The 19,630-nt window shown below is 35.9% G+C and overlaps 1 protein-coding gene across 1 annotated transcript in view; it reads right to left on the bottom strand.

The window, feature by feature from the left end:
• Positions 1-19,340, bottom strand: part of LOC127835412 (neurogenic locus notch homolog protein 1-like) — a 210,044-nt gene extending 190,704 nt beyond the window's left edge. The window contains exons 1-8 of the mRNA XM_052361838.1: positions 19,250-19,340; positions 17,081-17,179; positions 15,351-15,383; positions 14,896-15,042; positions 14,242-14,384; positions 12,489-12,630; positions 12,224-12,304; positions 8,760-11,813 (exon numbers count right to left, since the gene is read on the bottom strand). Of these exons, the coding sequence (XP_052217798.1) occupies positions 11,737-11,813; positions 12,224-12,304; positions 12,489-12,630; positions 14,242-14,384; positions 14,896-14,992 (540 nt within the window). The 5' untranslated portion in view covers positions 14,993-15,042; positions 15,351-15,383; positions 17,081-17,179; positions 19,250-19,340 and the 3' untranslated portion in view covers positions 8,760-11,736. The remainder of the gene's footprint in view (positions 1-8,759; positions 11,814-12,223; positions 12,305-12,488; positions 12,631-14,241; positions 14,385-14,895; positions 15,043-15,350; positions 15,384-17,080; positions 17,180-19,249) is intronic.
• Positions 19,341-19,630: the final 290 nt, after the last annotated feature.

Below are 19,630 nucleotides of genomic sequence, written 5' to 3'. Positions count from 1 at the left end.
CACTTACGTATGCTTATTGAACGTACGTTGTTATAAGAAACGGCCCCCTTGTCCTCTGGAACACCGGCTATTCTGAGGTTATTACGTCTGCTATACTGCTCGGTGTTGTTAGCGAACTCGTCGTGGCTTATTGAATCGTCGGCTTTCGTGCGTTGAAGAGCTTCATTTTCTGTTTTGAGCTCCTCGATTTGTTTGTTTTTTTTTGCGGCACTTTCTTGTTTCAATAAGTCAATTTCGCGTTTGTGTTCAAACACATCACTCTCCAGAATTTCTATTCGTCGAATGACATTTCCCAAAAGCTTATCTTTTAATTGCTCGAAAGTTTCTTTTATAATTTCTTTAATAAAAGCTGAATCGTCTTTTGTTAGTACGTGTGATAATTTATGGCTTATTTCTTCTAATCGTTTTTCGATTGATAATCCACTTATGTCGCCATTTTCGTTTTGTGCGTTAGTTACACAAGTTGTCACAGTTTTCTGCTTTTTGGGATCAGGTTTATTTTGTTTCAATTTGCTTTTGTTATGTTTATGTTCGTTTTTTTCAAACACGGAAGATTCTAGCAAGCTGTTGTTGGCAGAAGTTCACTTGCGGTGGACGACAGTGTCCGCTTGCCTGCGTTCATTTTTGCTGACACGAGCGTTTTTTGAGGCGTGAAATTGGATCTTGCGGTAAATGCGTACCTTATGCCAATATACCAATATAATTACACTGTTGAATTCACAAGTATTACTCCTTCAAGCGTGACGATGATCCGCGTATACAGAGCGTGACGAATGAACGGTACTCTACCACCGCTCAAAATAGCATTATTTGAAAATAAAAAATACCCCACCCAACAAATTTGCTTTGAAAACTTTAGAGTTCGATCAAAGTTCTTACTTTGTTTTACATATTTTCATACGTACATTTTATATAGTTCAGTCCTTTATAATCACTAATTGGGCACTTTTTTCACTTTACCTTACACTGATTGTATACGCTATTTTGAAATTAAAGTTTACATTTTTTGTTCTACAGTTTTTCTACAGTTTATACCGGAACACTTAATGCTTGTGCGTACAATGTCTTCTCAGGTTAGCCTGTGGCTAATCAGGAACGACACTTTTCGCTTTTATGGATTGTTGCGTTAAAACGAGGTGTCTTAACGAAAAATCCAGTGTAAACGGAAAGTGTCGTCACAGATTAGCCTGTGCGGACTGCACAGTATTACCTTGGTCGTCACTATATGTACATACATTTAGTCCGTTTTTTTCCAGAATAAGGCTCATGAAACAAATGACGAATTCAAGTTAAAGGAGACGTTTTTATGATATGGCTTTTGTTGATATCATTGTTTGATAGATATATTACGTTTTCGAGATTAAAAATTCAGTCACTCGCTTACAGCATTAAATAAAAATAACAATCCAAAAATAACAATATAAATGCACTTTTTTAAAAGTTGCCATGGACGCATGTTGAAAAAGTAATTGAAAAGTGATCGGTTCAGTGCTAGGTTGTAACGTATGCCTATAAAATATTCCTTTTAGTTTATACGTATATCAATACCGTACAAATGATAATGTTGAGCATTGTAGGTTAAATTCATAAGACCATACATCTATTTTCAGAGCAGCACACGCCCGAAGTTCCAATATATATTAACATTGCAATGATGGAATTGTATTAAGTATTTTTTTGTAATTCAGTCGCGATCAGAAAAACTGGGTTACTTGCATGTGAAATGAAAGTTTCGTTCCCGATTAGCCTGTGCAGTCCGCACAAGCTAACCAGTGACGACAAGTGCCACCATAACTGGATTTTTGACTGTAAAATACTTCCTTTAAACGAAAAATTCTAAGAAAAAGGCGGAAAGTGTCGTCCCTGATTAGCCTGTGCGGACTGCAAAAAGCTAATCTGGGACGACACAATCTGCACATGAATTGAGCCCAGATTTCTTAAATTTTCACAAACCCTTCGATGTTCGGAGGAAGGTCGTATTACCCGGAATAAACTATACTGTCTGTGTATGTATGCATGTATGTATGCATGTTTGTATGTTTGTATGTATGCATGCATGTATATATGTATGTATGTATGTATGTATGTATGTATGTATGCATGTATGTATGTATGTATGTATGCATGTATGTATGTATGTATGCATGTATGCATGTATGCATGTATGCATGTATGCATGTATGCATGTATGTATGTATGTATGTTTGTATGTATGTATGTATGTATGTATGTATGTATGTATGTATGTATGTATGTATGTATGTATGTATGTATGTTTGTATGTATGCATGCATGCATGCATGCATGCATGCATGCATGTATGTATGTTTGTATGTATGTATGTATGCATGTATGTATGTATGTATGTATGTATGTATGTATGTATGTATGTATGTATGTATGTATGTATGTATGTATGTATGTATGTATGTATGTATGTATGTATGTATGTATGTATGTATGTATGTATGTATGTATGTATGTATGTATGTATGTATGTATGTATGTATTTATGTATGTATGTATGTATGTATGTATGTATGTACGTATTTAGACCTTGCAGTCAAGGATAACCCATGAAAGTGTAAGTACTTATTTCCAATGAGGTCCTTTGGTTTTTGCTGAAGAGACAGCAAGCAGAAGAGACAGTATTGGGTTACAAGGAATCTCAGTATATAGCACCGATACACACGAGAATTACCTGGGTTTCATACCAGTACATCTCTAGTTGGGTGAGAAACACTTGAAGCATTTCTGAAATGTCCAATGCCCCGACCGGGAATTGAACCGGGGACCTCTGGAATGATAGACCAGAGAGTTGCCACTCGACCACCGTACCACCCAACTGTCATCATTTTTTGATAAAATAATCAGATTCAACGAAACATACAATTTTATGCTAAAATGTTATATATTTGAGAAATAAAAAGGAACAAAACAGCAAAAAACTTACTTTACAAATCTTTAACGCAAATGCTCATGACGTTATTATTAACACGTCAAATATTAAAATAATTTCCCTAAAAATGCAGTGTCGTAGCGATAATATTTTACTATTTTCTGTAAACAGTTTGACGGAGAGGTATGATAAAAAGAAATACTAACCTGGTACAGAGAATACCGTGATCACGGTGCTTTGTTCCGGAGTCTTTCGTGAATATTTACGACAGATACAAGTACTTTGCCGAAAATGACATTTACAAAACAGCTAGGACCCCTGACTGGGAATGCAATTAATAAAACTTGCATGGATCGAACCCTGAAAATTCAAGGACAAAGGGGAGCGTCGATGTCCGCTGTCGTCAACATGCTTCGTGCATCCGGATTAACAGAGGATGACATCGACGCAATCACAAGTGCACCACCAGGATCTTCATCCTATGACGTTGTATTCCAGAACAAAGATAAGAGACTAACGTTCATTTCTTCAGGTAAATCTGCCTCTCTCACTAACCAAAATGTTAAATATCACTTTTCTGTGTAGAAAAGAGGAGGTATAGAAACTTACCATTCACATCGTTGAGTGATGGAACCTTGATTCTTAAACTACTGTGCAGAGTAGAGGAGGTACAGAAACTTACCATTCGCATCGATGAATGATGTGAACCTTGATCCTTAAAGTACTGTGTAGAGTAGAGGAGGTATAGAAACTTACCATTCACAACGGTGGGTGATGTGAACCTTGATCCTTAAAGTACTGTGTAAAGTAGAGGAGGTATAGAAACTTACCATTAACAACGGTGAGTGATGTGAAACTTGATCCTTGAAGTACTGTGTAAAGTAAAGGAGGTATAGAAACTTACCATTCACAACGGTGAGTGATGTGAACCTTGGTCCTTAAAGTATTGTGTAAAGTAGAAGAGGTAAAGAAACTTACCATTCACAACGGTGAGTGATGTGAAACTTGGTCCTTAAAGTACTGTGTAGAGTAGAGGAGGTATAGAAACTTACCATTCACAACGGTGAGTGATGTGAACCTTGATCCTTAAAGTACTGTGTAGAGTAGAGGAGGTATAGAAACTCACCATTTACAACGGTGAGTGATGTTAACCTTGATCCTTAAAGTACTGTGTAAAGTAGAGGAGGTATAGATACTTACCATTCACAACGGTGAGTGAACCTTGGTCCTTAGAGTACTGTGTAGAGTAGAGGAGGTATAGAAACTTACCCTTCACACCGGTATTTGATGTGAACCTTGGTCCTAAAAGTATTGTGTAGAGTAGAGGAGGTATAGAAACTTACCCTTCACAACGGTGAGTGATGTGAAACTTGATCCTTTAAGTTCTGTGTTGAGTAAAGGAGGTATAGAAACTTACTATTCACATCGGTGAGTGATGTGAACCTTGATCTTTGAAGTACTGTGTAGAGTAGAGGAGGTATAGAAACTTACCATTCACAACGGTGAGGGATGTGAACCTTGATCCTTAAAGTACTGTGTAGAGTAGAGGAGGTATCGAAACTCACCATTAATACGGTGAGTGATGTGAACCTTGATCCTTGAAGTACTGTGAAAAGTAAATGATACTGGAAAACTTACCATTCACGTCGTAGAGATATTAACACTTTCGTCTGATATTCAAGATTCAAGATACCGTGCAGAGCAGAAGATGCACCTTAACTAACCATTCACGACGTAGTTTAAACATTCATTAGACCCTCGATATACTCTGTAGTAAAGGGACTGCAAGTTAACATACCGTTCACGACGTCGATTGACGTAAACACTTTCGACTGAGCCTCGATGTATTGTGTAGAGTAATGGATGCACATAAACTCAAGCTCTGTGTCCCGAACTTCGACGTTGGAGACGGTCAAATTTGACGTCAATAAGCCATCATATCTACAAAAGTCGTAAGTTCGAATGAACAATCTTCGTAAATGTTTCGTAAATGTTATTCACACAATTTTGAGGACATTGTGAATATTTGATCCTCTATACTGAGTGTAATGAGTGGGAAGGTCAACACGACTGTGCTTTCCAAGGTTTAAAAAACGCATTCTGACACCAATCATCCTTTATATATATATATATATATATATATATATATATATATAGATATATATATAAAATTAAAAAATAGGCATTAAAGCGCGTCAATTCTTTTTAATGGAAAAAAACATCCAATCTTATTATTAAGATTTTTTAACTCAAAATGTGTATACAGACATGAAAAGAAAATCGTGCTGAATATTACTTTGAATACACAAAAAAATCAAAATGCAATTGATTAGTCATAGTGCCAAATGAAAACGCTTGAAATAACTTACGCAGTTTTTATGGAAACAATATCGGAAATAGGTATATTGCAAAATACACCAAACAAAACATGTGATAAACAATTAGGTCAATAAATATTTTTTTCTAGTTAACTCAAGGGAGTGTCTTCTTGGAAAAACTACTTATATCGTATACCGCTCTTTCTTGTTATTTACAGGTTTTACCTGGTAAACGCACCCACATTTTTCGAAAATGAACATATGATTTGTCATAATAATGTGCAATAATTCAAGTGATGCATTTATTTCTGTTGTTTTTTTTTTCACCAAAAAGAATGATTAAGTCACTGCTCACATAAGGTTTCCTGGTCTTCTTCCGATGGTATCCATGTTTTCCCAACAGGGTCCTTAAAAACGCAAGCTTCTTCACAAGAAATATTTTTCTGGAGAAACCCTGCAGAGAGGTTATGGCAGACATGTGTAAGTTTGTATAAATCCTTTAATTATTGTAGTGGCTTAAACATTAAAGCAGTTTTTCTCCCCTTAATGTCTGAACAAGGCCTACTTCAGGGAGCCACATTTCGCTCATTTTTTAAGAAATTTGTCAGGATTTTTTCTACATGTAGGCCAATACCTTTGTTATCAATATTAATACACAACTGTTTCAAATCGGACTTTGAAATTTTAATTTGTCCAATTTACTTACCCTATGTAAGTTCAAGCTAAAATACCGAGCACTGCTCCAATGGTATTACACTGCTCAAAAGGTATCGGGTTTCCTGGGGTGGGTTGGTAGGTCTTTACAAGTAGGGAAAGTACTAACATTTCGATCTCTGTTTGCGCGATTCTGTCGTCTGCTGCAGAAACTTCAACCCACGTCTGATTAGATTAAATTTCCGGCAGTGCGCGCGCATTTAAATCGTCCGGTGTCGGAAAAATCAGCATGGTTGAATGCAATAGTGGCATAACGTTCCAAAAATAGAATGTCGGATATATCCTGCTGTAGAAGTTCCAATGACTGAGATTCTTCGTCATATTTATACCAGAGGGTGTCTAATAGTTCGGCATTGTCTAGATCACAACACTGCAGTTCTTGGTATTGACCATACCGGACGTACACGTACTCTGAAAGATCTAAATTCAGAAAGCTGATTACTATGTTAAGCGCATAGAGATTGTATTCTCATAGAGCCGGATACTAGTATACGAGATGCTGAATATATCATGGTCCAAACACACATGTAATATTCATACTTAGAAAACACCTATAAAAGGTAAAAAAAACACACACTATTTACGTTAACTAATTTTGAGGATTGGCAAAGCGCACATTCGTTGACTATAATATACTGTTTTTTTCTATTACCTGTATTATATGTTCAACGTTAACGTTCACATTTGTGTGTGTGTGTGTGTGTGTGTGTGTGTGTGTTTACGATTATTTTTGTGAAACAAATCAAAGATGTATAACTTTACACAATTAACTGGTCAATTGACCACTCGTTTGTTAAGAACATTACATGTATGTGTTGTATACTCATGGACAATTGTCTGTTGCATAAACAATTAACTGGTAATCTGTTATAACTCTAAAATGATAAATCACTAGATGAAAATTTCACGTAGATAGTACGCCTAGTTGAAGTACACATGTAAACGCGTGCTATACGCAAATCCGCATTTGTTGTAATGGTAAGAAGCGATACAATATTTAGTAAAGTCAATGTTAACATACATACGAATCAATCAAAGCGCTGAAGGCACTGAAGATGTACGCTATTGCATAATCTTAGACGCAACTCAGTTTTCAAAACAATGTTATAGCTTTTTGTATCGCAAGTTTGAAATGAAAACAACCCATTCAAATTTATAAAGAGTGTGTCCTAAAGCTAAGGTCGAGATGTGGGTTCACTGTTTATCCTAATATTTATGTTATAGAGATAACTTAGACAAAATAACAACAATATGTCTGTTTATTCGCAATTGGTTGCTGCACTGGCAACCAACTTTAGAATTTCGGTTGCCTTGCTAAAGAATAACAAGCCTAGAATCATGTACATGTTGTGTTATGTGTATCGAATACTTTATTTATTTTCTGCATCATGTCTTGTTGTGAGCCGGAATTGAATCATTTCCTAGGCCTAATTGGTCCACCGTCGCCAATTTGTATTTTATGTTTAATTGGATTGAGTTGTTTCAAGCTTTGAAAAAGCTAGTTGCCCTGGTTTTTAGCCCAACTCGTTGCACTTGACATTGCAGACGACAGCAATAATTTCGCACTGTTTCTTAAAACACTAGTTTTACACTGCATACATGTGTTGTGAATTGTTATTATTACGCGGTTGTAAAAAGGGGTGTAAATCAGCTCTATAAATATACACGATAAAATATACATGCACTGGAATTATATGGGCACCGCATCAAATTGTTTACGGGTATTGTTTTTCACAACTTACTCTCAGTGCTATCCACAGGATTTTTTAGACGCCCCAGGGCTGTCATCAGTTGAGGGGGGGGGGGGGAAAGAGGGAGATGATGCCCCTCTGTACGTTATTAATGACGTTATTTTGGTCTGTTATGACTCTTTAAGAAAAAAGCTATAAAGTCATGAATAAAGACATTCATTTCATTGCTGAACACTTTTTCTCACGCATAGATACGAATAATCCCTACTCGATCGATTCCCCAATTCATCCGTATCAGCACAACTCATATCAATTACTGCATACTTACTCTTTTCCCCCGTCGCTTTTGATTGCCAGATTATCTCGTATATTTCATTTTTAATAATAAACTCAAGAATTTAATAAACATAAACATTCGCCTTTTTTCTTAAGTAGCAAATGAATTTTGGCATATGTGACTATTAAAGATGTGATGAAATAATGTCCAATCGAGACGGGGTTTTCCAACTGAACACACGTATGTCGCCTGACTTAAGTAAGATGGAGGGGGTGGGGGGGATGCGCCAAGTAAATGTCAACAAAAAAAAGGTTAAAAAGCTATGTTGCCAGTTCTGTTGAATATTTTATATATGCTGTTTCTATGTGTGCAAACAGATATTTTATTAAACGATACCTTTTGCACTTAATAGGCGCGTTATTATAGCAGACGTATCACTTTTGGAACAGTTTTAAAATTTTAATTTTTAGCAATGCCACAATCAGCGTAGCGTAAAGAGTAATATAAAGTGAGGGGTTGAACTCATTTACGAGCGCTTGACTCAAGTGGGGCGATGACGTCAAATGGTAAGTAATCTTGGTCAAAATTATAAATATTGTGAGTAATAAAAAGGTTCTATTATACAGATTCTTATGGGTCTAAATTGCAAACGGATATATTAAACACAATGGCGTACACATGTATAACAAACGATCTTTGTTTTAGGTAATGGGAGAAAAAAAGGCACAGCATCATGTTAATTTGTATGTTCACAAAAAGAAAATGACGTAAGTATAGAGAAGAGTAACTTTATTTCAACGATCCATTACATAGCGAACACAATTAATACTATACAGTTATCATCGTACTTTAAAAAATACTAAAAGAAGCACCAATCCGAGACGTACACATCTAGTTGTATTATTATAACATTAACGATAAACATATATTAGGATCTTAGCTCTGGGAAAACGGGGCTTAATGCATGTGCGCACAGGCTAATCAGGGACGAAACGTTTCACCGAAACATGAATTTCGACCAGGAGTGACTTCCTTTGAACAAAAAATACAATACAACGGAGAGCGTCGTCCCAAAAATGCCTGTGCGGACTCCACAGGTTTATCTGGTTTGAAACTGTACGCAAATATATAAACCCAGTTTTCAGAGCCACGCTAACATGTAACAATAACTCGGACAACGAAGGTAAACGAGAATACTATTCATGCAAATATTGTTTAGTAATTATAAAAAACGGGGAGATATGTATAACTTGATACAAATACACGCACTTATATCAAAAAGAATCGTGAAGTAAAACAAAGCCTAATTTATTGATTGTCTTCAGACATGAGTAAGGAAAATGTTATTACACAGTTTGGTTGCTTTCACAAGGCTTAGTGGTGATTAGCATAAAATATATAGCTTTAATATGAATCTAAAAACAATGAAGGGTTCGAGTGGAAAACCCTGTAGTTCGTCTCTCGAAAACCGGAAGAGGCATCGAACAGTCTCCGCACATATAATAATAATAATAATAATAATAATAATAATAATAATAATAATAATAATAATAATATTTATAATAATAATAATAATAATAATAATACCTTTATTTCATGAAGAATTTACATTAAGACATAATTTCTTTTTTACAATGTGGTCTTAAGTAACATAACACAAGTATTTATTTTCAAACATGCATACGAACATACAAGGGAAAAATAATTATACAATTAAATGTCATAATAACTTCCTTATCAATTCCGACGAAGTGCACGACAACGACGACGATGATGATGACGATGATGATGATGATTATAATAATACAAAGTATGCAAAATATGATACAAAAATAAAAAAGCAATCTTTCCAAAATCAATCTTTCAAAATAAATCACATCAGACGCATCACAACAAAATATCAACGTAGAAAAAATTAGCATACATGTATATCCATGATAAAAGCCTTCGTACTGGCAAACCGAGCATAATCTGGGAAACACTTTAGGCATTTGCATTTAGCACAGTTTCACCATAACGAGGCTCAAAAAAGTTTAAACGAATATTTGCCACTATTTCCGCAATGCTAACCGATAAATGCCATAATGCGTTTAATGCCATAAATCAAGTTTGAACACGAACACAAACAATACGTCATAGTAATTCATTATTTGTTTACTATATTCATTGTTACTGGCTACGTTAGTTGACTACAACTATTTTACCCCATCAACGGCTTTCACAAGGCTTAGTGGTGGTTAGCATTAAATTTATAGCTTTAATATGAATCTAAAAACAATGAAGGGTTCGAGTGGAAAACCCTGTATTTCGTCTCTCGAACACCGGAAGAGGCATCGAACAGTCTCCGCACATATAATAATAATAATAATAATAATAATATTTATTATAATAATAATAATACCTTTATTTCATGAAGAATTTACATTAAGAAATAATTTCTTTTTTACAATGTAGTCTTAAGTAACATAACACAAGTATTTATTTTGAAACCTGCATACGAACATACAAGGGAAAAAATAATTATACAATGAAATGTCATAATAACTTCCTTATCAATTCCGACGACGTGGACGACAACGACGACGACGATGATGATGATGACGATGATGATTATAATAATACAAAGTATGCAAAATATGATACAAAAATAAAAAAAGCAATCATTCCAAAATCAATCTTTCAAAATAAATCACATCAGACGCATCATAACAAAGTATTAACGTAGAAAAAATTAGCATACATGTATATCCATGATAAAAGCCTTCGTACTGGCAAACCGAGCTTAATCTGGGAAACACTTTAGGCACTTGCATTTAGCACAGTTTCACCATAACGAGGCTCAATAAAGTTTAAACGAATATTTGTCACTATTTCCGCACTGCTAACCGATAAATGCCATAATGAGTGCAATGCCATAAATCAAGTTTGAACACGAACACAAACAATACGTCATAGGAATTCATTATTTGTTCACTATATTCATTGTTACTGGCTACGTTAGTTGACTTCAACTGTTTTACCCCATCAACGGCAGAACATAACTGACCATGAATACTAAATGTACGCACAGACACTGAGAGAAAACATTGTATAGTGTCCATTTGAGGTAGTCATGCAACTGAACACTGCACACACTATTGAATCCGTCTAAAACAACAATGGCATGTCAGAACAAGATTTGTCATGTGCGCCAGCTGCGTTGTCGTGGATTCCACGCACATGCGCACTCTGTTACCGGCTCCTCCAGCTGCAGAACGCGGTCGCTATAGTATGGAACACCTAGCCGTCTTATTTGCTGCGCGCGGTATACAAGCTGGCCACAATTGGAATGTGATTTAATGCCACTTAAATAACTACGTCGAGCACAGCACAATGTCTCTTATATCGTTTGGCAATATCACAAGTAGAGCGTGTTTTTTTACAATCGCACGCATAAGGGACTGGAATGGTGTTGGGGCCGTATAATATAGTGTGGATGTTGGTGTTCGCCGTGTTGCGACTTCTCGACCGAGTAATCAAAAATGAAAAGTTTAGTATTTAAGTTCTTCAAATTAGGATTTTCAATGCATTGTGCTAAAAGTTTTTATTGATTATTGATAGAGCCAAGTTTTCGCTACGTCTACATGCCAAAGTTGTTTATTTGTGTTATTTTACTGCCAGACAACTGGACTCTGATTGATGGCTGTCAGAAAATATGATTTTTTGAGTTTAAACACTTGCGACTTTTATTATATTAAATTTTGATTTAAGGCATTTTCGGTCAAAACACGCTATATTATACTACCCCAACACCGTTTCAGCCCTCGGTTTCAGATTAAATGGTTGGCTTGAAACATTTTACTGTATATTAGTGTATATTAGTGTTAATGGAAAGGTGAATGTGATGGCTGTACTCCTCGAGACCAATGCAGCTCCTGGAAAAATGGACATTTACTAAATTGTGAAGCGGTCTGATAAAGGGCTTAATGCATGTGCGGACTTCACAGGCTAATCTGGGAAGACACTTAACGCACATAACGCCCCATTTTCTCAGAATGCTATTAACAATTGATTTAGTGTAGTAGACGGCGATTCACTAAGCAACTTTAAGGGAGATATGGTCACTTTAGTGCAAAATGAGAATTTACTGCAATTTCTTTAACTTATGAATACGTTGATAAGATATAATATTCCTTTAATACAACTAACGTTATGATTTGTATCACATTTAATGATTTTAAAATGCTGCATAGTGATAAACCTTTTGTGTAAGGTATGGAAATACAGTTCAATTATAGTCAATTCAATATTTAAAGAGATTAAACTATAAGAATTAACAGTTTACCATTTGAAAACCTTATCACTGGGAGTGGAACAGAAATCTCCTTCAAGGAACATTCCGGTAAGGACTTCGTAGAATGATGTACTGAAAAGATATTAAATACAACGTAGACCTTAAATCCTACATAATTATAAAACATACACATCTTTAGAAAATACAGACGGTTTTGTGTTGAGCCCTCTACCTTGATACAATCAATTACGTATGTAGAACGTTACACACATATGCGAGAATATTTTAGCAAAGCGGTTTCCAAACGAGAAATTACCTTCAGACTTTTCACAAACACATCGGTTTTGTCGGCACTCTGTCCAGTTTTCCGGCCTATCGTCGTCGGTACACCTGTACATATCATTTTTCCCACAGAAAGAGTTCCACGTGATGTCGGTCTTGAAGCATATACAGGTCACCTAAAACAGCGGATTATATACTTAAGTAGTAACCTTGGAGGTTTCGATGAGCATAGGCGCTTTGAACCACATATTTGTATACACATTGATAAAATTATTCTACAAAAGCTTCAAATCATCGCACTTGAAAATCGCATCCTAATCACGAAGCATTAATTGATTTGACCCGCGTCATGCGTAAATGGGTGTTTTGTCGTATTGAGACAGCGAAGATCCAGACCAGCCCGCGCAATTGCACAGTCTGTTCAGGAGCTACTCTGTGCGCTATGACGTCACGCAAGGTTTTGTGGTCTCATAAGTGGACGGATACGCATTACGCAGGTTGATCTGGGAGCTACGCTGGCCGCTTTCAAGTCACGCGAGGTGGTGTGGTCTCATAAGTGGACGGATACGAAGGTTGATCTGGAGCTACGCTGGCCGCAAAAGACAAAATAACCATTTTCGCAATCCGATGATCAATCCATACATAAAGGATACTAAATGTTTGGGATAAAAAAGGCAGCCCATGGCGAAGTTCACGAGTTTCCTCATCGATGGATGGATATTACTCTTCTGAACAATGGATGGTTACTAGTTTTAAGTATCTGCCAAAACAAATAAGATTTGTCTGTTTCTGTATCCGTTTCTCATAGTCGCACTAAAACGCTTTAAAGGTAAAACATATATGTTACATTTGAAACAGATTAAAGATACACACACTGATTTATATGCACGGATCACGCACAAGTTGTTTGAAAAAAAGCTTTAAAACACTTGATTTATGCTTAAAAGGAGTGGAGCGAAAGACGAGGTATGTTTTTTTACATATTTTCATTTCCGTAGCAAAGTTGATCTTAGAGTACAATGATACCAAGTAAACGTGTGTGTTCTTAAGAAAGATTAACCATAAATTTAAAGAAACCCGCATTTCCGCGCAACGTACACAAACGTTTCGATTTTGTTTGGTAGTAAATGTCATTTTGGATTTGGCTTGTCTTCTTTATAAAATGTGGTACAGTTGACCTTTAAATGCCAAATTATCAATATATTTTATAATAGACACGAAATTCGGAAAAAAAATAGATTGACATAACAACAGTCTCCATAAAAATATAACACTATAAAAAATGGTATTAAATAGTCTATCATACACTAATATCAACGTATCAAAAGTTACTGTCGGGCATGAACGAAGGGCAATACCCAGAAAATGAGAAGCATAGAAGTTCATTTTTGTATTGAAACAAGATCTTTGAAACAATCCTAGTGACACTTATTACACTCGTTGTTCTAAGCTTTCGAACACTCGATTAAAATTAGCTTCGCTCTGGAAAAACCAGGCTTACTGCATGTGCATAAAGTTATGTCCGATATTAGCCTGTGCAGTCCGCACAAGCTAATCAGTGACGAAACTGTCCGCTTTTATGACATATTGTCATTTAAAGTAGGGTTTTTCTAAACGACATTCAGTCAACGCGGAAAGTGTCGTCCCTCATCAGCCTGTGCGAACTGCACATGCCTATTTGTGACGATATTTTACACATATTCATTAAGATCCGTTTTCCCAGAGCGATGCTCATTAATTGTCACAAGCATCACTAGAATCAGACTGGTTTTCTTATAGTAACTTACATTCTCAATCATTCGACTCTCACAACGGGATCCGGTCCATCCCACCGGACACGTGCAGATTGGTTCTTTCTTATCATCTTCGCACAATAATTTCCCGCCGTTGAGACAGTAATCATCCTGACGCATATGCAGCACAGTGCAACCTGAAGGAAAGGAACACAATGCATTCCAGTTGTAAAATGAGCCTCGTTGTGGGAAAACTGTGCCTGACGAATGTGCTTAAAGTGTGCGTGAAGTGTGCGTAAAGTGTCGTCCCAGATTAGCCTGTGTCGGACGACGCTTTCCGATTTTACGGATTATTTCGTTTAAAAGTAGTGCTTCTAAGCCAAAATCCAGTTTGGGTGGAAAGTGATGTCCCTGATTGCACAAGCTAATGTTTTGCGACACTTTAAGCACATGCATTAAATCCTGTTTTCTCAGAACGCGACTCAAAAATATCGCCCCTGGAACGCCGGAAGAGGCTTAAGGCTGTATTTTAAGGTACCCTGGTGCTAGTTTAAATGTAAACTAATCAACTTTAATACTGGCTGTTATAATTAAAATAATAATTACTCAGCTTTAGTAGAAATATTTTTTTAGCAGATCCGTTTTTAAAGAAACGAAAGCGACGAAACTCTTTACACTGCACAACAGCAATCAAACAGCGAGGCTTACACCCAATTGGATCCATCTCTTCTGTGCAAGGAGAATCTTTGCCCAGATACTGTTCAACCATACTGCTGTAGTTCATACATTTGCCGTTGCATTCCATACACTGGCCGATGCAACCAAAGTTTGGATTAGCGGCACAATTGCGATAACCTAATAACATAAATGTAACAATGGTAATGACAGAATAACAGCATGACCTACTAAGTTATATTTTATCCAGAACAACATATTTTACAACTTATTATTACCGTTATTTTATTTATAATTATTATGATGACATTATTGATTATTATTTGTTATCGTTATATTATGCTTACAGTACAAATGTTTTTTTCTGTGAGTGAAATTTTGCCCTTTATATAAAAATGACAAACACAAAATTATGTTCAAAGATTTTAAATCAAAACAACGTAAGAAACACATGTTACACAGAGAAACATTATCACTCAAAAACATACCTTTATGGCTTTTACTGATCAAGCAATCAGTACCTGCAATAATTAAAAATGAGTGAGTGTACACATATCCCCTTAACTGTTCTCGTATACATAGCAAGGTATATTCAAGGATGCCTTTTTAACCATAGGCACTCGGCATAAGCTACTACCCCCACCCCCGCTGCTACCCCCTTCCCAAACTCTCAAAATTGTCCATTAGTAATAATAAATAACATGACAAAAGTTCGTCGATTTTTTTTTATTTACTTATATATAAATATATATATATATATATATATATATATATATATATATATATATATATATATATATATATATATATATATATATATATATATATAAAGGTATGTAACTTAGACCCTTGAATTGCTGATTTAGGCATACCAGCCAATTTCCGAAGCTCACTACTCCATCACTTTTCAACCGATTTGCACAATTCTGGTATCAAACACCGCTGAAGACTTCATACTAAATGAATAAATCGATGCATGTCCGCATAAGTTTACCGTAAAGCGGTCATCAAAAAACTAACTTGCAACAACATTTGCAAGAATCGATCTGATTACCACGAAACTACATTACAAACGTACACACTTCGGTTTGACAGTCATTCGCATTGTACTTATACATTTCATGCAAACAAATACAATCAAAATTAAACAAATGTATTACTTACTAACATATATATATATCTCTATCTCCAATATGTGGCGAAAATCAGCTTTCCAACTATTCAACCGATGCCTTTCAATATCGTTATCTATTATGCAAGAATAGTCACACCTCCGTTATTGACCAATGAAAGCACAGCTTTGTTAAAAACTATTTTGAACTCGACACTGGCGTAGCATTTGTGAAAGGCATCGGTTGAATAGCTGAAAAGCTGATTCTCACAACAGATTGGAGTTAAATGGATTAATATGTTAGTACGTGTTAATTTTGTTTTGTTTTCATTGTATTTGATTGTATGCGATGTGAGATTACAATGCGAATGACTGTACAACCGAATTGTGTACATGTGTAATGTATTTTCGAGGTAATCAGATCGATTCTTGGAAATGTTGTTGCAAGTTTGTTTTTTGATGACTGCTTTACGGTAGACTTATGCGAACATGCATCGATTTATTCATTTAGTATGAAGTCTTCTACGTTGTTTGATACCAAAATTGTGCAAATCGGTTGAACATTGATGGAGTAGTGAGATTCGGAAATTGGCTGGTATGCCGAAATCAGCAGTTCAAGGGTCTAAGTCTCATACCTTGTTATATATATAAGTAAAAACAAACAAAATTCGACGAACTTTTTTGTCATGGGGGTAGTAGCTAATGCCGAGTGCCTGTGTTTTTAACGATAATAAATTGAGTTAATATATGTATAATCGTTAAAAACATATATAATACTTAAAATATAAAAGGTAGATATAACAATATCTTATTTTTGCTGCTTTTCATGTTTAATTGATTTTTAAACAAGATCCAATAGTCATTTACAAGATGTGAGTAATTTATGGTCTTGACAAATTTCATCAAGTGAGCATTGCACAAATACAAGTTTACAGTACACAATATAAAGTCTACCATGTTCATCCTAAATGATTCTAAATCCTAAATTTAAATAATATAGAGTCGATTTTGCAAATGTTTTTTTTACAAATGTTTAGGTTCGCCATATATGATAATAAAAGCGTTCTTAAGATAAAATTATTTATAACAGAAAATCGTTTGTCATACCTTCATGATGTTTTACTGGTTTAACAGAGGCATTTATAGCCCCCGTGCACCTGCAGTCACCTCCTTGACACGAACTTCCCTTAACATCGATGCTGTACTCTAAAATTGAAGTATTGACCCTTTAATTGTATATGCGTGAACATTTAAATGCTATACGACAATGAGGGGAATAACTGATATGATTGTTTTACAATAACAATAAAATATTACACACAGCATCAACAATAGTGAATTTTAATATTATATGAGTCATGTCATGCAAAACTTGATCTTATGCCATATGCACAAAGTCTGGTCTAGAGTTAACCTGTCGGCTAATGAGATCACGATAGTTCGCGTGATTTCAAAGAGGAGAGCGTAGTTTCTAACCTTATTTCGAGAATGAATGCGACATAAGACCTAGTTTCACATGACGCGGGAAATATAATATCAGTGCCTCGTTATTGAATTGACTGACTATTGATTTGCGATCTATAACACTAATAATCAAAGCGCTGAAGGCACTGAATTTGTACGCTATTGCATAATCTTAGACGCAACTCATATTTCAAAATTATTCTATAGCTTTTTGTATCGCAAGTTTGAAATCAACACATCCCATTCAAATTTAAAAAGAGTTTGTCTTAAAGCACAGGTGGAAATGTATGTGCACTTTTTATCCTCCTATTGATGTTATAGAGATAACTTAGACAAAATAACAACAATATGTCTATGTTTTTTAGCAATTGTTTTCTGCACTGACAACCATCTTGAGAATTGTGGTTGCCTTGCTAAAGGTTAACAAGCCTAGAATCATGTACCTGTTTTGTAATGTGTATCATATAATTAATTTATTTTCTTTTAATGATTGAGCATCAATTTGCCGACATGACAGACTTTTAATGCATCATGTCTTGTTGTGAACCGGAATTGAATCAAAATTGATCTACAGTCGCCCTTATATGTATTCTATGTTTCATTGGATTGAGTTGTTTCAAGCTTTGAAAAAGCTAGTTGCCCTGGTTTTTAGCCCAACTAGTGGCACTTGACATTGCAGACGACAGCAATAATTTCGCGCTGTTTCTTTAAACACGGGTTTTACATTGCATACATGTGTAGTAAATTGTTATTATTACGCGGCTGTAAAAGGGTGTAAATCAGTTACAGTATAACTATAAACAATGACATTTACATGCACTGAAATAACATTGGCACCCGCATCAAATTGTTAACGGGTATTTTATTTCACAACTTACTTGCAGTTCTTTCCACAATATTTTTAGACGCCTCGGGCCGTAATCAGTTAAGGGGAGGGGGGGGTAGGGAGATGAGGCACTCTGTACGCTATTTATGACGTTATTTTGGTCCGTTATGACTCTTTAAGGAAAAAAATCTAAACAGTGATGGATAGCGAGATTTATTTCATTGATGAACACTTTTCTTACACATAGATACGCATAATCCCAACTCGATCGATTCCCCTATTGGAATTCGAACCAGATCCTCTCGATCTCTTAGCCAGCATTCTACCATTACACAAATGGTCCCACTCATTCGTTCTTGCATAATTTTACTGAAGTTAGTGCAGGCCTACGAGTGCTGTCGCTCATTCAAAGCGTGCGCTCTCATTGGCCAATATCGATTGTATACAACGACGGTCGGCCTAGCATAGCTAACAGCAGATTGACTTGGCAAAACTCGATACTTTATGGCGTACAACTAAAAATAGAGAACACACGTGACCATTCACATCTTTATGTTTATATTATATCCCAAGCTGATAACTTAATTCGAGTCCGTTCAGGGAGAACTGGGTTAAATATATGTGCGTTAAGTGATGTCCCCGATGAACCTATTCTGACTGTGTACGACACTTTGCGCTATTATGGAATGCTTCGTTAAAAGAAGTCTCTTTACCTAAAATCAGGTCTAGGCGGAAAGCGTCCTGGATCAGACTGTGCGTACTGTCGTCCCTGATAAGCCTATTCGGACTGTGTACGGCACTTTACGCTTTTATGGATAGCTTCGTTAAATAAGTGTCTTTAAGCTAAAATCAGGTCTAGGCGGAAACCTTCCCGATCAGACTGTGCGTACTGTCGTCCCTGATAAGCATGTGCGGACTGTGTACGACACTTTACGCACATGCATTAAGCCCCGGTTTCACAGAGCGAGGCTCATTGAAGTATGTACCTGTAAGTTTGGCGGCACAAGGTCGCCCGACTGTTTTCACAACGCATGTCAAAACACACCACAAGCGACTATCTTGGCCTCCATATTTGGTTGTGATCTAAATAAAAACAAAACAAGTCATAGTGCGAAATATTTTGAAGATATTCCAAATTTAAGTCCCATAAGCCTCATAGCTGGTGAGTTTGGTGACTGGAAGAGTAGGGTTCTCTCCGTATCCGCCATGATAACAACCATATAACTATGTAAACATCAACTTTAACATTTATTTTTCAGTAAACTAAATTGCTTGAAATGGTATTTGTTCAACATTCGTCTTAACTGTCTACTGAGGTAATTTGTGTAGAGAGATGGGAAAAGTCCGGGACCTCACTACAGGTGCTG

Source organism: Dreissena polymorpha, chromosome 6, assembly GCF_020536995.1.
Source record: "Dreissena polymorpha isolate Duluth1 chromosome 6, UMN_Dpol_1.0, whole genome shotgun sequence".
Classification (NCBI taxonomy): Eukaryota; Metazoa; Mollusca; class Bivalvia; order Myida; family Dreissenidae; genus Dreissena; species Dreissena polymorpha.
This window is presented reverse-complemented; position numbering and strand designations above follow the sequence as displayed.